The following is a 21,233-nucleotide window of genomic DNA, read 5'->3' on the forward strand; positions in this document are numbered from 1 at the left end:
CTCTCGGACTTTTAATCTGCGCCACGTCCAGTGGGAGGATACAAGTGTTGGAGGGTAGCCATATCAAGGAGCTCGCGGATAGGCACAGCCACGCACTTGACTGCGTGGCTGTGGCCTTCCAACGGATAACCATGTGTCCCGGTGTTGTCTCGAGGGAAAATGCACGAGTTCTCAAGTCTGTGTCTACTCCGTTGGTGATAGGTGATACATTTGGGTACAGGTCCACTGACAGTAATGAGCCCGATCGCATATACAGAGATGTGGCAGTTCTCAACGTGAACGAGCGAAATAACTACATGAAGTACATTTTAGAAGAAGGAAAGTCTCCACCTGTCGCTCTCAAACTGGTGCAAAGGAGGACATCTTAGGCCTTGGGATTGGTCTCCAGGGCTCTCACAACGCGCCTCAACTCATCCAGCTGAGTGGGGCGCACTTCTTCAAAACTTTCCACCTTCATTTCCACCATAAGCTTATCCACCTCCGTAACGATGCGTTTCAGGCGCTCAGAAATAGGGTCACCCTTGGTAAGGGTGTTATAAATCTCGGTGAGTATGTCGTTGTCCTCGCAGACTCCGCTGTCATCGAGCAGACTGAGAACTTGATGAATCCTGGAGTGGTCCAAGTTAGGTCCGCTAGGTGTGTCGGGGGTAACTTTGACTTGTGGCACATCCTCTCTCTCATTGGATGACTCTTCTTCTTCCAGGATAAGTTTGATTGGAGCTGAGGGCTTAGTGCTCCCCTTGGTGGACACAATCGGAGCCCGAACGGGGTGCTGGGGAGTTGTGGTATCTTCCGTATCACTCTCAATTATGATTGTCGTATGAGCACGAGAGGCGGTACTAGCGACAGAGGAAGCGTATCTGACACTCGCCGTAGTGCTAGGAGCTTTGAATCCTGGCTTGGACCTACTGTACGTGGCGGCGGAACCCTGCTCTTTCGTGTTTGGGGCAATCGCTATGTTCACAGAAGTCGAGAATGCTACGCATGCCTTGTAGAGGGCCTTTGCAGCAGATGACAAATTGCCTAGGATGGCAATCACGTCCTCGCCCGTGTAGGTTTGGTCTGGACTCAGCTCGGTGGTCAGGCGATTGAGTAACTCGGCAAACTCCTTGGCTTTGTCGCCAGTGTCGTTCGCGATATTCGAAGCCATGACCAGAACAGGGTGATCGCAGGCGTACCGGGTGGTGTCTTCCACTATTTTCCTGAGATGCTCCACCGCTCCCTTTCTAAAACGTATAAAATCAGCGGTGTCATCTGGCGACACATCGTCGCCATACTTATGTATCAAGGCGCCAGGTGACTCCAAGAACCTTACTGTGACTCTTGCCCTGAGTGTGCCAAGGTTTGATGCAACTGTTCTACCAGAGAAGAAAGCTTTCATCCCAATACAAGTAAGGTTGATAGAATCATTTCCACTATTCAAGAAACTCTGGATGAGTAAGGAAAGAAAACGAAAGAAGAAAACCTGCTCTTTGAAAGTGTCAACGTCATCAAACTGACCAGTCACACATACATTGAACAGGAAGACGCCTCTTCCCAGAAACTTCCAGCTGTCTCTGAACCACTTCTCAAGCTCGGATTCGGGAAGCCTAGAGTCTGCACTTAGCATCTTGGCGAGACCAACAGTAGATGGAGTGGGTCCAGACTTCTGTGGATCATAGGACATAGCAGAGAATGCCCATGGGTGAATACCAGTGGCGTAAGGCCTTTCGACTAATATAATGTCAGTGCATGTCTTCGCGGAGGCTGACATCATAACATATCTAGCTACATTTTCAAAGTAAGAAGGCAGAGAGCGCACACAGCTCGCCACCTTCTTCAGGTATTCAGCAGCAAGAAAGAACCTATCCAGAGAGCTCCTCGGACACTCCATAGCTTCCATGTCCAGTGCTAGGCGGGGCGTTGCCCCTTTCTCTTGTGAGTAGTGCGTGGAGAAATGCACACTGAAAACATGCTCCTGATGAAGTCGCTGAGTAGTACACGTAGGACACTAAGTACTTGACCCTCAAATCCGTCGACAAGCTCCTGGCTGAGGGAAGTGAGGACGTAGCTCTACCCAGAGACTCACAAACGTTGAGGATACATGGGCCAGTGTGGTCGACCAGAGGAACTACGTAACAGCGTGCATTGTCCATCATCTCATTAGAAAGAAATGCCATGTACTCAAAGCCGTTGGAGGAGTATCTAAATTGGAGTGGTCTGAGCTCATTGTCTATGAAGAGTGTGCACAACTTCCCCTCAGGAAAGAAGAAGTGAGTGTGATCAGACGAGTGAGCTGGGTCAACAAAATCCATGGTGAAATCATCCTTTGTGAATACACGGACAGCTCCCCCAATGTTGTTTCTCTCGTGTAGTTCACACACACACACGCACTGAGGGAAGACAACGCTTAGATCCCTCAGAAACTCAGAGTTGAGAGTGGTAACATTGTCGGAGAACGCCACTATCTTGACGCCCACTACGTCGGGAGGAATGTGACTGAGAAGCACCAACGTAACAAGCAGAGGTACATGTGCGAGTGTTTTATGATTGGGAGTGGAAATGGGACCCGGGGCCATAGGAGTGTGCGCAGAGAGAACAGGAAGTTTTCCAAATTCCACTTGTGCGTCAGGCGCTGCGTACGTTTGCTTTGACCTCTTCGTCTTGCATGCTGACGTCGTTCTCACAAGGTCCCGGATCTGTTGCGATGTCCACAACGTATCCGAATGTGACGATTGAGTTGGGATATCTTCCTCCATGGACACTGACAGGGCAGACTGCTACAATTACGGTGACCCTGGCAGGCCGTTCCTGCCTTGACTTTATATCGCCCCACAACTCCATTAGCTTCTCGATGCGTCCATTGTAGTTGAGACAAGGCGCAAGCGCTATGGCAAATGATGGGATATCCAAACCCAGGTCGTAAGTGATCAGGGGTTCTCTCTCGTTGTCTCGCAGGATCTTGTTTATAGCTTCCACTACTGAATCCTCTATCTTCAGGTACAAGCTGTTGCCATTGGAGTCAGAAAGAACGTGTACCCATCCGTATTCTCTCAGCTTAGGCGACGTGGGTGAGATGGCTTCAGAACCTTCCTCTTCCGAGTGTGGCTCAATTCTCAAGAGACAGTCAAGCTCTATCAACGGCGTCTTATAGTCAGGGTAAGTCACGAACAACACCTGTGCGCAGGAAGGGAGCATTTTCTTCATAAACCAAGTCATGGTTCCGGTGACCTCGAAAGAGACGTTGGCGATAAAACCGGTAATTTCTCCATCGTCTGCATCAACATCGTCTAGGGAACCGTGGTCTTCTCCATGGATGAACCAATCACTAGCCCACTCCGAAAGGTGGGTGCTATCATCGCGCGATTTGTTACTGCGGAATGACGTGGTACTTTCACGCCTCACATAGACTGGGGGTATGAAGTCATATATGGGTCTGATTTCCATGTATACTCTGTCTTCAGAGCATAGGCCAGACCCGAAACAAGGACAGACATTGGGCTCCTTGCACGAGGCGGAGGATGCAAACTCTACGCATCCCCCGTTTTCGACGTCCTCTTGGGAATCCATTTCCAGGTGCGAGAGCAACATTGTTGCTTGAAGCACTGCCAGGATGGATCAACCCCAGAGGATCGAGAGATTTTGTTCCAGCGCTACTGTGCTGAGAAACCTTACCCTGCGAAGGCTCAATGACACATATAAGGCTCACAGGGGGCGTTTCTGGAGACATGCAGAGCCATCGGAGCTAAGCGGCGGCAAGGAGAAGGACACGGCGCCATGCATGAACCGATTCATCAACTACGTGGGTCACCCAAGTGATAGAACATTCGTAGGTCTCGAACCTGCGGAGGTTGATGGTGCTTATGACCTTATCGGACGCGTTGCGAAGGTCATTGAGAGCAGCGTAGACCAGGGCTACTTGTGGGTTTCGCCGGAGTTTCAGTTCTTTGTAAGACATGAGCGGGAGGATAGTTGGACAAGAGTGGGAGGTTATGGGCACGTTGACGAGCAAGGTTCCAAAGTACTCTCAGTGGTGGAGAAGACAGGAATGGTCCCTCTCTCTGTTAATAGTGTTCATGGGGCAATGGAGGTTGAAAGCCTTGAGCTAGCGATAGATGGGGCACCATTGATGATGTATCCTAGAGACGCAATACCTTCGACAGGATTGATCGGGACACTTCACAACAACCAGTCCGTGGACATGGTACCCTGGGACAATGACAAGGTTCCGATAGTGAAAGACCGTGAGTATCGTGACGACTATGTAGGGTTTGTATGCGCTGGTCATACTTCCCATAGCACTGACGCGACGCGTTCCAGGTTGTTTACTAGAGTATATGAAGGGGCATTATGTGGACGTATAGAGGGACGACGGAGCTACCGTTCCGTGTGCGCGACGGAGTATGTGCTCATACTACATTACATTGTTATTTACCGGTTCATCTCATTTCTTTTCTTTCATGAGGTGGTAATGTTTTTGGTCAACCTGTTGTTACCATTGAGGATTGGACCAAGCCACAGCAATGGGAGCAAGACAATGGCAACGGCAGGTGGTGTCGAGGTCCATGGGTGATCTGAAAGTGATGAAGGCTGGTGAACGCGTGAGCAGCTGCGAGCTTCAGCGACTGGCAACGAGTGACAGGCGGTTGCGGGCACTTGATTGGCAGGTGGAGCCATCCCCGCAAAATGACCTCACCTTGGCGGGTTGGTCCATTCACTGGCCTCGTCCACTGTTTTGGTTTAGCTTGAGGACCTCCCCCCCACTCTGGTCGCCCAGCCCGGAGCTCCCCAGAGCTGCCAGAAGCTCCCGTCCAAACACAACACAGAGAGGTCACTGGAACAAAAACATAAACAAGCCCGCCGTTGGATCGTGCCAACACCGTGGTTTCCCGCTTCCCGCTCCTCCCCCTCCCCCTCCGCCTCGCTACCCCAGAGTTTCTGCATCATCCAACCATCACATCTCTTGCCAAAACAAGACAATTCACAACTCTCGTCATCCTCCAAGCTTCCAGCCTTACAAGCGTTTACATACTCGCTCTGATAACATCTTCTGCGCCTTGCGCCATATCATTCATATAACAACTATCACATCATCATCATCATCTCACCGCCATGTCGGGCGTCAATAGTTGGCTCGCGCGACAGCGCAAAGGCGATCTCGTGGACCTCGCAGAGGGCCTTGGACTCAAAAAGTATGTGGGTTTTTTTGTTTATTCGGCATTCCAGCACGCTGCGCGCCCGTAGCGGAGTCTTGAGCGCAAGGCACACCGACGTCATGGTGTTCGTTTGCCCAATGCGCTTTGTGTTGACCAGCGGCGCATCGTCGGACAACTTGCGCGCTGGCAAAATGCCGCCGTCGGCTCCGTCGCGTGCGCATACTGCCGTCAAGATCCCAAACGCGTCGCAAATACACGCAGACGCACTCTGGTGACGCAATTTCTAACGCGTTTTCTTGTTGCGCAGTATCGATGGCATGCGCAAGACCGACCTCGAACTCGCCATCGACGAGGAACTCTCCACGCATGCCGCCCGCTATGCCTCCGACCCCCGCTACCAGGACTACTTCAAGAGCCGTGCCCGTGCCGGCGGCTCGCCCATCAAGAAGGAATTCAGCGCCGATACCAAGCCTGTGCGCCGGCGCGCTCCTGCGAAGCCGGTTGAAGAAGCACCTCCCACCGAGTAAGCCTCCTTTCTCTGTCACGTACATGCCTCGGGCCGCGCGCGCATCCGCGGGCCCTCTGCCAGCCCGGGTAAACAAAAACAATTCCGCGTCTTGGCTAACCGGTTGCCCCGTCTACCCAAATCTAGAGAGGAGTCTTCTGAGGAAGAGCAACAAACCGACGAGGCGACGACCACGCAAGCCCAAGTCGCTCAGGTTGCGTCGGCGACACCCACCGCCGTGGCGCGGACTCCACGGGCGCTCGCGCTCGCAGCGCGCCTGTCGCTGCCAGCCACGCCCGCCGATGTTGCGCAGGCCGTCGACCGCAGCACGGTGGCCGTGCGCTCGCGCGTCTCGGAGCTGTACCGCCAGTCCGGCCTCGACGACGCCACCAACACCACCCGCGAGTGGCTGTCGACGGTGCACAGCGTCGTCTCGGCCATCGCGCTCTTCGAGCTCTACTACCTGCGCCGTGAGCTGCTGCCGGACCGCTATGCCTTCTCCATCCCCGCCATCTCCTTCCTCGGCACCCCGACCTACCCGGTCTACCTGCCCGACGTGTTCGCGCTGGTCACCGCCGCCTTCTGGAGCCCCGCGCTCACCTGGTTCCTCACCAGCGCCCTCCTGCCTAGCCTGACGGGTTACTTCTTCAACCTCGGCGTCGGCGCCGCGCCGCCGCAGCGCCCCGGCAAGGGCGGCTCCAAGCGTGCGCCCGAGTACGCCGTCGACCCGCTCATGTTTAGCATCGCTAAAGCCATTCTCACCTACGTCGTCTACGCCCAGGGCGTCACCTTTGGCGGTCTGATCAGCCCGGCTGCCATCATCCGCATCGACCGCGCCCTGTACAGCGGGTGGAAGAGCGTGCTCGTCGGCACCGCCGTGTCGGGCATCGCGGCCGTGTATGACGCCGTGCTGAGGAAGTGAAGAAAGGTCACACTGGTGGCGGCTTCTTTTGAATTGAAGTTTGGTTTCTTTTTTTCTTCGCTTCGTGTCGATGGCTGCCACGGGATGCTCAATGGCTCAACGTAGGGGTCCTCTTATTAGCAACGAGGTTGCGCGAGGAACGCACAACCTGGAGGACCTGACCCGTGGGTTAAATACCCCTCACCTGTGGGGTGCACGGGCCAGGCGGCTCCACTATTCTACAACCTAAACCAGTGGGGCTAGGGTTAGGGTCACAACCCTAACCCTCAAGGAACGGGTGCCAACCCGTGACAATGGCCTGGGTTGTGTGGTTAAGGGGATGGTACTACTGGGTCAGGAAGGGTAGATGGGGATCTATCGGCTTGGATGGGGAACAGACTGGAATGGCTTAGCCCGTTTGCGATGCGCCATTCAAGAAGAAAGGGATGTTGCGGAAAGGTTGGGTTACTTGGAGGCGTTACGGGCGTTTTGTCTGGGGGATCTGATGTTTGTTCTCTCTCCTGTTCAGATTCGCTTGGCTCCTCCTGGTTCTTTACTCGGGGAACCATGGCTGTTTATGTGTGGGAAACATGGTTGGCTTGTTTTGCTCCGATCAATCTCTCCGTGGCGTCAAGGAATTCCGGCTCTTCGAGGATTGCCCTGATACCATATTTATCGTTTACCTATTTCACCTAGTAAATCTTGGACTTGTGTGCTTCAAGCCTGCCTGTCTTCTGGCGTGGAATGGACAGCGCCGTTGTAGGAAGTGGACAAGATATTCGTGTACGAATGAGTATATGCTATGCCGGGTGATGGCGTTTCCTCGTCTTTTTCCTCTTGGCCGATCAACTTGTCGAAAACCAGAGAGATAAAGTGGGCTGTCTATTAGTAACCGGTCGATATTTAACACGAAGTAGCTTTGTTTACTTTTCCTTTCACAACTTTGGCAGCTGGATCCTGTCTACCGTATGTAGATTAGAGAAGATCCTCTATCTCGGACTATGGGCAATTCTTCTGATACAGAAGTGTTACTCGAGAAAGATCCAGCCCACATAGCACCGTCCTCCTGACATTCCGGTCTATCTTGCGGTGACACAAGTTGATGTGTTGCAACCACATTCTGCCCCTGAACTGTCGTTGGAAAATGCCGACTTCAACCGCTGGTAGTTGTACCATGGACAAGGCAGATAAGATACCCGTATACCGGCGGGACCCGAGCTTGGGGAAGCTCGGCGGGGTCTCTCCTCATCACCCCTCACTTCTCCAACTTTCCTCCAACAGTTATCCCCTTTCCTTCTGACTCTCGACATCACATCCAGCCAAACAAGCCCAAACACACACGGTATCAGCCTCTCCCATAATCACAATGACAGCCACCACAGACGCCGTCGACGGCCTCACTCCCGGGCAGCTCGACTTCTTCCACAAGAACGGCTACGTCATCGTCCCCGACGCCCTGCCCCCGTCCACTGTCACCGCCCTCCTTGACGAAACCCACCGTCTCCTCGACTCCCTCGACCTCTCCACCCACCCCCTCACCCGCTTCCGCACCGGCGGCGACACGGGCGACGACCACGTCGGCGACGACTACTTCCTCTCCTCGGGCGACAAGATCCGCTTCTTCCTGGAAGAAGACGCCTTCGACTCCTCCGGACAATTAATCAAACCCAAGCACCGCGCCGTCAACAAGATCGGACACTACCTGCACGGCCTCTCCCCTCCCTTCGCCGCTCTTTTGTCCACAAACCCCAATGACAAACGTGGTTTCGTGGAGGGTATGCTCGCCCGCCCCGCGACCGTCGCGCGCCAGCTGGGCTTCGCCGACCCGCGCGTGCTGCAGAGCATGGTGATTTGCAAGCAGCCCGAGATTGGCGGGGCGGTGCCGCCGCACCAGGACTCGACCTTCTTGTATACCGACCCGCCCAGCGCCGTGGGGTTCTGGTACGCGCTCGAGGACGCGACGCTCGAGAACGGGTGTCTGAGTTTTCTGCCCGGGTCGCACCGCTGGGCGCCGGTGGAGAGGAGGTTGGTGAGGAAGAAGCCAGCGGCGGGTAAGAGGAGGACGGGAACGACCCCGGCGGCGGAGGCGGAGGCGGAGGGAAGTGGGGCTGATGATGGCGGGAAGGGGATGGTGGAAGACGATGGCCAGGGGACGGTGATGGTTCCTAATGAAGGGACACGATTCCCGCGCGGAGAAGGGTATGGGGAAGATGTGGTTTCTGAGGAGGAGAAGGCGCGGGAGTATGTACCGGGGGAGGTGAAGGCGGGATCGCTGGTCTTGATCCACGGGAATCTGCTGCACAAGAGCGAGAAAAACACGAGCCAGAAGGGGAGGATTATTTACACGTTCCATATGATTGAAGGTGGGGAAGGGTATGTGTATGACGAGAAGAATTGGCTTCAGCCTCCAGAAGAGGGATTCACCAGGCTGTATGCTTGAAGTGGTCGCAATTAAACCTGGAAGTATTCACATCTCCCCGAGACTGGGGAATATTTAATCAACACAACATCTCCGACAACGACTTTGTCAACCAATGTGTCGTCCTCGAGAGTTGGGACAAGCCATAATTGATGAATATGATGCGCATCGACCTCAGATTAAAAACCATGTGTAGTGTACAAAAGAGCCATGATAATTAGCAGCGACTAGATACTACTGTTGCGCCCAGCCCATGTCCTTGAAGTACTTGAGGTAGTAGTGGATATTTGTGTTGTTGGCCTTGCAAAACCCGCCTGCATTTGCTCTCCATTCTCCCATAGAAGACACCCTCCTGGCTAGGTTGGTCTTGCTCCCAGAATTGCCCCAGATGAAAAGAAAAAAAAACACACCGCCCATATTGGCCATGGATAAAGCCCCCAAGAGAAGCAAAATAACAACCGAAACCCCTTAACTCAAGAGCAAATAATGTAAGAGAGGCCTCTCTCCTAAGAGCCAATTCTCAATGCCAATCCACCACGTCAAAAGAGCTCGATGGCCTCTAGCTGCGAGCGTACGGATGGAACCCGCGATTTCCACCCCTTCCACCGCCACGATAGTTGGCGCCCGGCCGTCCAGCATTCTTGGGGCCCGTCGGCGCGTTGGCGGGCGGAGCGTTGGCCGGGTCGACAGGGCCTTGCGGGATCTGCGGAGGGCCGCGGTGGCCCTTGTGGAATCCTCCACGGCCACCACCACCGGGGCCACCAAAGCCGCCAGGACCACCCGGTCCACCGGGACCCTGGTTCATCATCGGCTGGGGAACGTCGTCGTACATGCCCTCCCAGCTCGTCGGGCCGCCGCCGCCGCCGCCCATGTATCCGCCGCCTTGGTTGAAACCGCCGTGATGATGGTGCATCATGTCGCCTCGGCCTCCGCGACGACCGCCTCCGGGTCCGCTCGGACCGCCTTGGTGACCGCCCATGCCTTGCTGTTGGTCGAATTGCTGCTGGTCGTAGGCGTTGTTATAGCCGCCAGGACCGCCGCCAGGACCGTTGGGGCCGTTGCCGTTCGGGCCTCCAGGACCACTGGGACCGCCGGGTCCTTGGTTCATGCCGCCCTGGTTCATGCCCATGCCGGGTCCGCCGCCCTGCTGGTTCATCATCTGCTGCATCTGGGCCATTTGTTGTTGCATCATGGCTGGGTTCATTCCGGGAGGCATGGGACCGCCGCGACCGGCGCCAGCCATCATTTGCTGCATTTGCTGCATGTACATCATTTGCTGCATCATGGCGGGGTTCATGTTCCGGGTCATCATCATCTGCTGCTGGAACATAGCCATGGCCTGTTGCATGCGTTGGAGGTACTGCGCCATGAGCTGAGGCGACATGCCCGCGGCGCCGGGGCCCATACCGCCTCCCATCATGTTGTTCATGCCGCTCTGACCAGAGTTGTCATCCATGCCACCCATCTGGCCCTTGCGGCCGAACTTACCGCCGCGGCGGTTCGCGTCGTCGTCATCGCGAAGGTTGCCGCGCGGCTGGGCCTTCTTAACTTCAATCGGCTTTCCATGGAGCTCGAGGTTCGCGGCGAGGCAGGCCTCGACGCCGGCCTCGCTCTCGAAGGTCACGAAACCGAAGCCGCGAGGCCGGCCTGTGTCCTTGTCCATCATGAGTGTGGCGTCGACGACGCGGCCGAACTGAGAGAAGTATTCGCGGAATTCATGGTCGGTGGTTTCCTGGCTGACGCCGCCGACGAAGATCTTGGAGGTCTTCTCCTGCTCGTCGCGGGGAATGGCGCGCTTCGGGTCGATCTTTGGCAAAAGTTAGCATGCCGCCGTTTCAGCCCAATAAACTGCTTGAGACTCACGATCTTGCCATCCAGGTAGTGCTCCTTGACCATGACAATGTTGACCGTCTTGGGGTCCTTGAAGGTGAGGAAGCCGAAGCCACGCGAGCGGCCGGTGGCGCTATCTCTCATGACAGTGCATTCCACCACCTCACCGAACTGAGAGAAGTAGTCGCGAAGCGACTCTGGAGATCGATGTTAGCCCTGGCGTCTTAATTAGGCGGTACGAAATCGTCCGTCCGACTCACGATCAGTTGTCTCCCAGTTCAATCCACCGATGAACATTTTTCTGTATGAAGGTTTATATCAGCATCGTGTCCAGTCCACTGGTAAAAATCAACTGCACAACCAATGACAAACACAACTGAGCATGAAAAACATCCAAAGGACGAGGCGTCGGTCGGAAGCATGACATGGAGCGATGTGTTCCAAAGCAACGAGAAGCAATCAGAGCCGCGTCGCGTTGGGCCGTCAGCTCCGGCGAGGCGAGTCTAGAACTCATCAATGCTGCAGAACCAGTTCCCGACCTTCCGTTCTCCCCATAAAGCGAGCCATTATCCATGTAATCAATCTCGGGCTGGGAGCCCTCAGTGTGAGCCTCTTGAGCGAGCATTCTGGAAATTCCTGCGCTTCGCCACGGATGAGAAGGCGACGAGGAATCAGAAAAGGCTTGGGTAGAGGTAGAGCTGTTGGTCGAGTCGACGGCGATGAAGTCCGGCGGTTGAGCCGGGTTCAAATCTTCGGCGAGAGCCATTATGGTCGGTATGGTTGGTTGGTTGGTTGTTGGAAAGGTCGAGAAATCGAAGCCCAGGCGAGATTGAGTGGTCGACGTGGTTTCGTGGTGGTGGGTGGGAGAGAGAGAAAGTTGCAAGGCCCACGCTACAGCAGTTCCCACGGAAACGTGAAAAACGGGTGCAGCGCAAAAAAATCCAGAAATGGACTTTGTTTGCCGAACGAATCTTCTTGTTCTCCTGCCTCGTGGTCTTGTTTTGTTTTTGCTATCGTCAAGCTAGCTTGTCTCTGCTTTGCTGAGGTTGCTGCGCTAATCGCCGCCAACTTCCCACCTAGAAAACCAGAGACAACGGCCAGGCTTTCCGATTGCCATCTGGCTCTCCAAAATATTCTCGGCGAGCTATAGAGACAGGAGGATAGGGCCCCCATCTATGATATCGGCGTTGGGTATTGGGCGTTGAGTTTGCTGTTGTTCGGTCCACTCCACCCCATCTCTTGTTCTTCGAAAACGGTGCAGACCACGGCTGCTCTCCGTTCATCTCGACTTGCTTGTGGCCATCATGTTTCCCACACGGAATCGGGTTCACTCCCGAAGTTGCGTGAAGCCATAGCCTCCATCGCCAACACAGACGCCTCGCTGCCCATACCCAAATCCCAAACCATGATGTTTGCTCCTTTCCTTGCCTCTGAACACGACCATACAAGGCTCGATCCAAGAATCAACCAACTACCCGACCACCATCAAAACCAACAGTCCCCGACCTGTAGCTGCACGGCGGCGCCGTCGTTGAGGCGACCAAAAACACAGGAGGTACTTGTCTCCAAACTGCGCAGCCTGTGTATACGATGCCCAAACATCACAAATCAAAAATCAATCACTCACCCGTCTTCTTTGGCATTGGGCCCCCGAGCAGGCGCTGCAGGAGCAGGAGCCGCACTCGGTGTCGGCTTATCCTCGTGTTGCTCTTGGCTTTCATGACTGGCCTGGCGGTCGTGTTGTGTTGACAGCGCGGTGGTCGGCACGTTGCCAAGGTTGAAGTCGATATCGTCATCATCGTCTTCTTCCTCTTCTTCGTCTCCGTCATCGCCCCCGTTCTGATCAGCTTGCTGTCCGGTGTCATTTCCATTCACATGGCTGGACGCTTGCGCAGTCTGCTCCGTTGATTGTGTCTTGTCGGTTTCTGGGGCTCGGGCAGGTTGACCGGCTGGTTCGTCATCATTGTAGCTGAACAAACGTGTCAGTGACGCGGCAAAGGAAACCCCTAAGTGATCGTGGCCAACATACAGGTCGGCAAAGAGCTCATCATCGAAGTTCTCGGGTTCCGTCATGGTGTCAATGATGCCGTAGGTATCGATTCGGAGTTAGATACTGGCGCGCGTTGAACCGTTCCTGTAGCGGATATCTGGAGGAAGAAGAAGCGGTGGAAACGCGCGAGCGCTCTGCTTGGTCTGCCGCCAGAATCGCGTCTAAGGTCAATGCCAACGATGGATGCGTCGTCGATCAATGCTTGGCTGTGGTAGATGAAAAAAAGGTTGGAAGATTGTCGGTCAAGTTTGGGTTCGAGAGTTGTTGGGAAAGACCTTCGTTGATTCTGGGTTGCCAGGATCCTTCCTCCGTTGCCTGTGCCAAGCCTGCGGTTAAGTCAACTGGAAGTGGGTCCATCTCATCCAGAAGTCGGCAAGGTCCAGCGGCCCAAAGCAAGGGTTTCAGGGTTCTCCACAACCGCCAGCCGGGGGTTGTGGGCCCTGACGAGGCCGCTGCAGGAGGCGGCACGGACAGAGGTCCCCCCTTCCAACAGGTCCCGTGCCACTCGACAGGCGCTGGCCTGTGACTTGCCGAATGGATGGGAGCTCAACTGCCAAGCAGCTGTCGGCCACTCCCGTCATCAGGGGACACCAAGCACTGTCTTTCGGGCTTGACGCCAGTTCACACCACGCCGAACCGGCGAAGGGACCAAAGGCCAGGAACTGGACATCAGCACAGTAAAACGACATCAACCGCTCCTACACGAAAAACAGTCATGAAACCTACATACAAGCTCTCAGACTCCCGCCTTCCATAGCCCATCATGTTTTCCTCGTCTAACAGCGGCAAGAAGGCGGCGGCGCCTCAGGTAAGTGAGCGGGGAGACTCTCCACCAAGACATTCGGAGTACTGACCGTCTGGGAACAGCAACAGCAGGAGATGGTGCAAGTCGGTACGAACATGACTCCTTGTCCACCCCAAGCCAGTCTGCTGACAAGTCTATCCTCTGTCCTATGACAGACAGGTCTGAGTATGTCCTCCCTTGGGTTCAGTTTTGTTTTTGGTCCTTAGCTAACATATGGTGCAGCGCCGCCTCGCCTTTCTGGAGGGGCGCCGCCCGCGACCCCGCCCCTGCGAAGAAGACAAGAGACTCGGGTCTCGTAGTTGGCGCCGCCTATTCCCATGCCGACATGCTCAAGTTTGATTCCTTGTATGTCCCTGTTGAAAGCTTCCCCTGTCCCCAGAGCTTGTCTGTGTGCTGACGCGAGTATCAAAGGAGCATCTCTGGCTCAGGTTCCCGCCCACAGACCCCGCCATCTTCGACGCCTGGTCATGAACGGAACACTTCGTCGTCCTCTCGAAAAGCCAGCTCCAAATCCTCCGCGCCGCCGTTCAAGACGTACATGAACTTCCTCTCCACCACCAACGATGACTGGACTGTCGACGATGCCGATGACATCTACGACTATGAATCGGATGATGGTGACGACTTCGGCCTGCCCAGCCTGTCGAATATGAAGAGGAGGACTCAACGCAGGGCGGAACAAAGCAGGGCGCAAATAGATGCCGGTCTGGGTAATCCTGGCGACGACGCGGAAAAGCAATCACGACGGCGAAACTCCGACAGTGCAGACATAGGTTTTGAGAGGCCAGCATCCATCTACCCTATGCCCAAGAAGAGCGAGGGCAAGATCCTGCGGCCTCAGTACAAGGAGATCCTCCGCGACCCGGCCAATGCCCTCCACCTGATCAACTATCCAACAATACCACCAAATGCGACCCAGAAGGAGATCGACGCCATCAACTCGAGGATCACACGCATCAACAAGTTCAAAAGGTTATTGCAAGCCTCCACGATACCACTCAATGATCTCCGACAGCTAGCCTGGTCAGGCATACCAGAGGAGGTTCGCGCCATGACGTGGCAGCTCCTCCTCAGCTACCTGCCAACCAGCAGCGAACGACGTGTGGCGACGCTAGAAAGGAAGCGAAAGGAGTACCTAGATGGAGTACGACAGGCGTTCGAGAAGGGCACAGGGCCAGGTGGGATAGGAAATGGACCGAACACCTCAGGTTCATCATCACGAACCGGGGGGCGCGGCCTGGACGAAGCAATCTGGCACCAGATCAGCATCGACGTGCCGCGGACAAACCCTCACATCGAGTTATATGGGTATGAGGCAACACAGCGGTCACTCGAGCGCATCCTGTACGTTTGGGCTGTGCGACACCCGGCCAGCGGGTATGTACAGGGTATCAACGATCTCGTCACCCCTTTCTGGCAGGTGTTCTTGGGCACATACATCACGGATCCAGACATAGAGAGCGGCATGGACCCAGGACAGCTACCCCGCGCCGTGCTGGACGCCGTCGAGGCAGATTCGTTTTGGTGCCTGACCAAGCTGCTGGACGGGATTCAGGACCACTACATTGTGGCCCAGCCGGGCATCCAGCGCCAGGTGTCGGCCTTGCGCGACCTGACCGCCCGTATTGATGCCGGGCTGGCTCGGCATTTGGAGAAAGAAAACGTCGAGTTCATCCAGTTCAGTTTCCGCTGGATGAACTGTCTCTTGATGCGTGAAATAAGCGTCAAAAATACCATTCGCATGTGGGATACCTACATGGTAAGATCGTCTTATGCCCCCTTTTTCGGACATGATAAACTGACACCGACAATGCAGGCCGAAGAGCAAGGCTTTTCCGAATTCCACCTCTACGTCTGTGCCGCCTTCCTCGTCAAGTGGTCCGACAAGCTGGTCAAGATGGACTTCCAGGAGATCATGATGTTCCTACAGTCCCTGCCGACGCGCGACTGGACGGAAAAGGACATTGAGCTGCTGCTGAGCGAGGCATACATCTGGCAGAGCTTGTTCAAGGGATCATCGGCACACCTGCGTGGAAATGAGAACCGGCCACAGAATACCAACTTCCAACTTTGATGTTGATGGTGGACAATCTTCATTCTGGGAGGTATGTCAGGGAGAAGCGAGGTGACGGGGCATTAAAAGGACATAACGGGGTTACGTATACATATACAGTTGGGTTATGTGATGATGGCACGTTCGAGGCAAAGACTCTAGCATAGCATGGCGAGTTATAGCACACATTAATACACGAGGATATAGGGATCACTGTGTCACTTGAGATTTCAATGTCATCCGTACCTCGCACCTCATCCAGAGGGAATAAGAACCTGAGTCATCAAAACGCAGATGTATTTTTTCTGTGTCCAAACTGCCATTAATACCGGACTTCCATCCCCAGCGTCAAGGCATTGAAATCTCAGCGAACCATTCCCCTCAATAACGCCGTCCAAGCCGAGTTTCAAGATATTGAAGACAAATATTACTCATACAAGACGTGCCATGTGCAACCAACATCACCAAGACAGTTTCTTTTTTTTGTGTCATTCCCTTCTTGCTTTAACCCACGAAAACAGTCCGGTCACATGCCCCCCGGCAACTCTCACAACATCCTCCCCAAGGCCTCCCATCTCGGTCCCGCTCTCCATACATCCCTCTAGCTGGCCTCACCCTCGCGGGGCTTCTTCCCCGGCTCCGCCGGCTCCGCCGCCGGGCCCTCCTCAGCCTTTCTCTTCTTCCTCACCAACCCCGTCAGGTCGTTGGCCTGCTTCTTGACCTCCTCGGTCACCTCGGTCTTGGGAGCGGCGGGGATCCCCAGCGCGGCGGTGAGGTCGACGGGCGGCTTGCGCAGGTCGACGAGCCGCTGCTCCATGTCGGCCAGCACCTCCTTGACCTCGGCGATCTGCCGCCGCGTGGCCTCGTTGTCGTCCGGGTTGTGCAGCGTCGCGAGCTCGACCTCCTTGTTTTGGAGCTTCTGCTTGGTGCTGTTGATGGCGGCTTCGAGCTCGGCGGCGGCCTCGTCGCGCAGGGCTTGATCGACGTGGTTGCTGTTGTTGTTGGCGCTGTCTTCATCGTCGGGGGATTTGGTCACGGAGGCAAACTCGAGGGCGAGGGAGAGCTTGAAGTGCGCTTCGGCGATGATTTCGGATTCGAAGGGGTAGAGTTCTTCCTTGTATTTGAGGGATGCGCGCGAGTCGGTGATGGCGTTGGTGTACCTGAAGGGTGAAGTGAGAGAAGAAGCATGTCAGTTATGCAAGTTCGGGAAGGATCATCGGTTTTTGTTGCTGTCGAGGTAGGATGATGGTCCTTCACGACCCTGCGACGACATACCTCTCATTCTCGAGCGAGATCTCGGCCAGGAGATCGTGGGTGTCGGCCAAACGCTCCTTGATATGTCTGATGTAGGCGGACTCGCCGCCAGATTGGCTGCCGGACTCGGCGGATTCCTTTCCTTTGCCTTTTTCCTCCTCCTCGTCGTGAGCCTTGGCGGCCTCGAGCTTCTTCTCGTAGAGAACCCGAGCAAGATCGAGAACTTCAAAGGCCGTGGCGAGGTCATCCTCCTCCTCTTCCTCCTCTTCCTCGCCCTCTTCCTCTTCCTCGTCCGAGTCCTCAAAGTTCTCGTCACCCTCGAACTGGAACAGCGGCTTCTTGATCTCTGGCTGCCCTGACGCGGCGGAGGAGGAGGCAGCGGCGGAAGTGCTTCCATTAGTGGGCTTGCCTGACCCTGACGCCTTGGGCTTGGCCGGTTTCGCCTCGGGCGCCTTGCCGCCAAGGACGTCGCTCTTGCTCTGGCCGACCTTGAACAGGGCGCGGCCGTAAAGGAACAAGATCTCGGCGTTCTCTGGGTTCATTTCACCGTTCATCTCGGCCTGCATCTCGGCGGCCTGGCCGTAGACTTCGGCGGCTTCTTCATACTTTTTGTGGGCGTACAAGGCGGTCGCCTTGGCGCAGAGGTCGGCGAGGGAAACATTGAGGCTCTTCTTGGTCTCTTCCGGGTCGAGCTCGACCAGCGGCGTCGCGGTGCCGCTGCCGGGTTGAGATGGTGCTGCCATTGTCGCAATCAGGCGGTCGTTGGTCGCAGGCGGGTGGCGTTTGTTCGGCAGTCGGCGGAAGGATCAACAACCTTGGGTGCTTATTTATTTGCCAACTGCGACGATAAATATAGAATCGGTGTTAAAATCTCGTTGTAGAGTTTAAATGAACAGAGTCGATCAAATTTCTCGGTGATGACCTGCTTACTGTACGGATTACTTGCGGGTTGTGGAGGGAAAGTTTGTAGAAGTGCCCGGTTTTCGTGTAAAAAGAGCTTCAAAAGCTGGGAGCTCCCGACGCGCAGGTGCTCCTGGCTCTGGGGACGCGTCCCATTGGCTGTTTTCCCAATTTGAGCTGCCGCGCCGACAGGGGTTGCAATGCGACTCTCACTCTCTAACCACTGTAAAGTGCACAGGTGAGCACCGTAATTGGACTTAAGACATGATCCAAACACGTCTCGGGTATGTCCTTTGTCAGGTGAATGTCATTCCATCATTCCACACCGCCAGGGAAATCAACTTGACGGAATTTATTTAATAGCGGGTGATTCACATATGGTTCAGAACTCAGGTTATGGTCTCAGGAGACTGAACAGATGCCGATGAGGGGAAATCAACATGACGTAAGGGTTTGGAGAAGCAGATGGATGCAGGGCGAGCATGTGCCCCACGTCGGGATAGTGTCAGGTGAGGTGAGCTCTACTCCGTTACATGTGCTCTCCCATGGGGAATTGCTTGGTAATACTAAATTTTGACTGGGATACGTTGTACTGTGAGTGATGTATCATGTAAACTATCCATCGATCACTCCAGCTTCAGTAGATTTCTGTTTAGAATCCGAGACAGCCGGTGTCCGGTGCCCCCCTGAAGTTGATGCCGAGGAAGAAGTGTAAGCAAGCCTGAGTCCGGTAATAACCGTTCCAGGTCCGTTTGTGGTCCTCAGCATGCCTCCCTGTTGACAACGCCGGTGTCCAATTCACGGAACTCAAGCTTTGTACATCGAGTCAATCATCACCAGGAAGTGGGAAGACAGCAGTACTTAGTCCGGAAAAGGCAACTCCACCACGTCCTTCATCAAAGCATAGATCTTGAACCCTTGAATCTCTGGGGGATTCCTTCACAGTAACAACTGGCAAGCTAGTAGTGCATAAGCGACACCCAAACGCAGACCTGCATATCACCCCTCACGCCCCCCCAAAGACTCATCATGTTGCAAATGATTAGCGGCAAACACGACGACCATTACGAGGTCAGCCACTCCAACTCGATGGAGGCTCTTGTGGCATCCCGGAACGACGGGAAGAAGCATCTTCTCCTGGCGTACGCCAATACCTCTTTAGTTACACATTTCCTTCGCATCACGATCTAACCATGCGTCCGGTCACTTACACAACGATAAAAACAGGGCATCCGGCTCAGTAGCTACCATAAAGAGTAAGCCACACACCGAAAGGCCCTGGTGAAATGCTGACTGGGCATGCCTGTTTAACCTTCTTTCACCAAACAGTCCCTGTCATCGTCGAGGCCCTAGCCGAGTTCCGCCAGAACCTGTCCATTCGCATCGTCCTCACCGAGTCGGCCTGCCACTTCCTCGCTGGCCAGAGCGCTGAGCAACCCACCGTGTCTTCGTTGCTGCAGTTGCCTTGCGTTGACGCTGTCTACCGGGACCAGGACGAATGGGGCCCTGAGCTTTGGCGCCGAGGCGCGAGTATTTTGCACATTGAGTCTGTTTCCCCTGCTCCAAGTTTCTCTTTGTACTGCGTGTTTCTATCTATTCAATGGATAACCTGACACTTGGACACCGTTGGGAACAGATTACGGAGATGTACGTGGGTGCCCTGGGGTAATGAAAAGACGATGGATGCCCTGGAACTAACATACCCACCTCCTCATAACAGGGGCTGATATCCTTGTGGTTGCGCGTGAGTAGCTCCCGATGCTCTTGAAGACTGTGACAACTGGAAGAAAGCTAACGGCCTCTAAGCGTTGAGCGCAAACACCCTCGCAAAGGTCCGTCAGGCACTCCATAATAGGGCTAAATCAGAGAGATGCTTTGCTCTCTTCTTTCAAGGTCTTAGTAGAATACCTGACATGATAGAAACAGATCGTGAACGGCATGTCTGACAACCTTCTCACCTCCGTTATCCGCGCCTGGGACACCGACGCGAGCGTGGATGGAAAGAAAAAGCTCATTCTGGTCGCGCCAGCCATGAACACGGTACGAACTCAGACAGGTTTCCATGGTCAGATTGGCAATGACTGACACCTTGCTTTTCAACACTCCGTCACCACATTCCAGGCAATGTGGCGAAACCCCATCACCCAGAAGCAGATTCGAGTCCTCACCGAGGATTGGGGCTACAAGCCCGACAGCGACTCGGCAAACGGGGAGTCATCACAACCATCCAGCAACGGTTGGTTCCGAGTCATTCCTGTAAGCTGACCATCACTCCGTATGCTTTCTCCGTTTCTTCGCAGGTCCATGCTGATATCAAAAACCCACTCCTAGCCTACGAGCAAGTATGTTGTCCCGTTTCTCAAGACCCACCCCATATCGACAACATAAACTAACTCTAGCCCTCCCAATGTTACAGGACACTCGCGTGTGGTGATACCGGAGGTAAGTTGCCCCGGCCCGTCTCTATCTCCATACCCCCGTTGAGCGAATCGACGCTGACTTGACCACGTAAGATGGCGCTATGGCAACTGTACCGGTGATTGTTGACGCCATTAAAGAGGTCTTGGGCCTGGGAGATACTTCGGGGGAAGGAAGGCAACAGTAGCATACTTGTTGCTTGGTTATGTGCCCAAGAAGCAAATGGATATTGAAGACAACGCAAGGGGCTCTGGAGAGAGTCACACTATACTACGTGTTACGTCACTATGAAATCGTCCCGATGAATATCATCCATGTTTGCCATGCTTCTATTACTCTCACAAACTCCAGCCGTCCACCGACCCCCAGCCTAACTACTCATACAAGGAAAATGATGCCGGCAAATGAACAAGCATTATACACAGAACACACACTAACATTTTTCTCCCTCTTCTCGCATCATCAGTAACGTCTTCTCCTGCCAGATATGTATGCGTATTTCCATTCCCCCCACCCAACCGTTCACCCAGATGACCTGCCATGCTCCTCTTTCTCGTGCCCTCATGTATCCCATGCATCTAAACAAAGGAAAAGCCCAAGGAGACACCTGAGAAAGTGAGAGGACCAATGGTCCTCAGAAAACAAAATATTTGCTTTCTTCCCAGATCCACAAAACTGTGGAAATGTCTCGGGTGAAACAAAAAACGAATTAAGAATGAATCGAAGAACAGGAAAACAATAAAACAGGAGATAACGATGTGAGCAGGCGAGCACATGGTGCCATCCCAGAGAATCTCAACTCCTCAAGCAGCATCTCAAAGAGACGCCCGCCGGACAGCCAACGAGTCTGAACAGGATGAACAGACCACAATGCCTTTGGGCACCATATGTCGCATATCAGGCTCACACCGCGAGGTAGTCTCCCTTCCTCATGCCGCCAATAACCCAGTTTCCAGCTGAGGG

At 54.5% G+C, this 21,233-nt stretch overlaps 8 protein-coding genes across 8 annotated transcripts; 4 read left to right on the forward strand and 4 right to left on the reverse strand.

The window, feature by feature from the left end:
• Nucleotides 1–364: 364 nt before the first annotated feature.
• Nucleotides 365–1,150, reverse strand: VTJ04DRAFT_8110 (uncharacterized protein; the record flags this gene model as incomplete). Its single annotated transcript, XM_069366512.1, has 1 exon — nucleotides 365–1,150. One exon carries the CDS (start codon nucleotides 1,148–1,150, stop codon nucleotides 365–367), a length of 786 nt encoding a protein of 261 aa, XP_069217438.1.
• Nucleotides 1,151–5,091: 3,941 nt separating this feature from the next.
• Nucleotides 5,092–6,562, forward strand: VTJ04DRAFT_8111 (uncharacterized protein; the record flags this gene model as incomplete). Its single annotated transcript, XM_069366513.1, has 3 exons — nucleotides 5,092–5,171; nucleotides 5,443–5,658; nucleotides 5,788–6,562. 3 exons carry the CDS (start codon nucleotides 5,092–5,094, stop codon nucleotides 6,560–6,562), a joined length of 1,071 nt encoding a protein of 356 aa, XP_069217439.1.
• A 311-nt stretch (nucleotides 6,563–6,873) lies between these two features.
• Nucleotides 6,874–7,110, reverse strand: VTJ04DRAFT_8112 (uncharacterized protein; the record flags this gene model as incomplete). The annotated part of the gene is made up of 1 exon (XM_069366514.1): nucleotides 6,874–7,110. One exon carries the CDS (start codon nucleotides 7,108–7,110, stop codon nucleotides 6,874–6,876), a length of 237 nt encoding a protein of 78 aa, XP_069217440.1.
• A 797-nt stretch (nucleotides 7,111–7,907) lies between these two features.
• Nucleotides 7,908–8,981, forward strand: VTJ04DRAFT_8113 (uncharacterized protein; the record flags this gene model as incomplete). The annotated part of the gene is made up of 1 exon (XM_069366515.1): nucleotides 7,908–8,981. One exon carries the CDS (start codon nucleotides 7,908–7,910, stop codon nucleotides 8,979–8,981), a length of 1,074 nt encoding a protein of 357 aa, XP_069217441.1.
• A 538-nt stretch (nucleotides 8,982–9,519) lies between these two features.
• Nucleotides 9,520–12,863, reverse strand: VTJ04DRAFT_8114 (uncharacterized protein; the record flags this gene model as incomplete). The annotated part of the gene is made up of 5 exons (XM_069366516.1): nucleotides 9,520–10,767; nucleotides 10,824–10,987; nucleotides 11,051–11,091; nucleotides 12,418–12,759; nucleotides 12,820–12,863. 5 exons carry the CDS (start codon nucleotides 12,861–12,863, stop codon nucleotides 9,520–9,522), a joined length of 1,839 nt encoding a protein of 612 aa, XP_069217442.1.
• Nucleotides 12,864–13,603: 740 nt separating this feature from the next.
• VTJ04DRAFT_8115 (uncharacterized protein) lies at nucleotides 13,604–15,719 on the forward strand (the record flags this gene model as incomplete). The annotated part of the gene is made up of 6 exons (XM_069366517.1): nucleotides 13,604–13,648; nucleotides 13,708–13,732; nucleotides 13,801–13,810; nucleotides 13,868–13,990; nucleotides 14,057–15,404; nucleotides 15,462–15,719. 6 exons carry the CDS (start codon nucleotides 13,604–13,606, stop codon nucleotides 15,717–15,719), a joined length of 1,809 nt encoding a protein of 602 aa, XP_069217443.1.
• A 580-nt stretch (nucleotides 15,720–16,299) lies between these two features.
• On the reverse strand, nucleotides 16,300–17,695 carry VTJ04DRAFT_8116 (uncharacterized protein; the record flags this gene model as incomplete). The annotated part of the gene is made up of 2 exons (XM_069366518.1): nucleotides 16,300–16,858; nucleotides 16,974–17,695. 2 exons carry the CDS (start codon nucleotides 17,693–17,695, stop codon nucleotides 16,300–16,302), a joined length of 1,281 nt encoding a protein of 426 aa, XP_069217444.1.
• Nucleotides 17,696–18,890: 1,195 nt separating this feature from the next.
• On the forward strand, nucleotides 18,891–20,678 carry VTJ04DRAFT_8117 (uncharacterized protein; the record flags this gene model as incomplete). The annotated part of the gene is made up of 12 exons (XM_069366519.1): nucleotides 18,891–18,994; nucleotides 19,080–19,108; nucleotides 19,182–19,398; nucleotides 19,489–19,499; nucleotides 19,573–19,596; nucleotides 19,659–19,684; nucleotides 19,779–19,892; nucleotides 19,974–20,108; nucleotides 20,184–20,194; nucleotides 20,269–20,294; nucleotides 20,366–20,412; nucleotides 20,622–20,678. The coding sequence occupies 12 exons, from the start codon at nucleotides 18,891–18,893 to the stop codon at nucleotides 20,676–20,678; spliced, it is 801 nt and encodes a 266-aa protein (XP_069217445.1).
• Nucleotides 20,679–21,233: the final 555 nt, after the last annotated feature.

The sequence above is a fragment of the Mycothermus thermophilus genome (genome assembly GCF_041956435.1).
Source record: "Mycothermus thermophilus strain CBS 625.91 unplaced genomic scaffold VTJ04scaffold_5, whole genome shotgun sequence".
In the NCBI taxonomy this organism is placed as follows: domain Eukaryota; kingdom Fungi; phylum Ascomycota; class Sordariomycetes; order Sordariales; family Chaetomiaceae; genus Mycothermus; species Mycothermus thermophilus.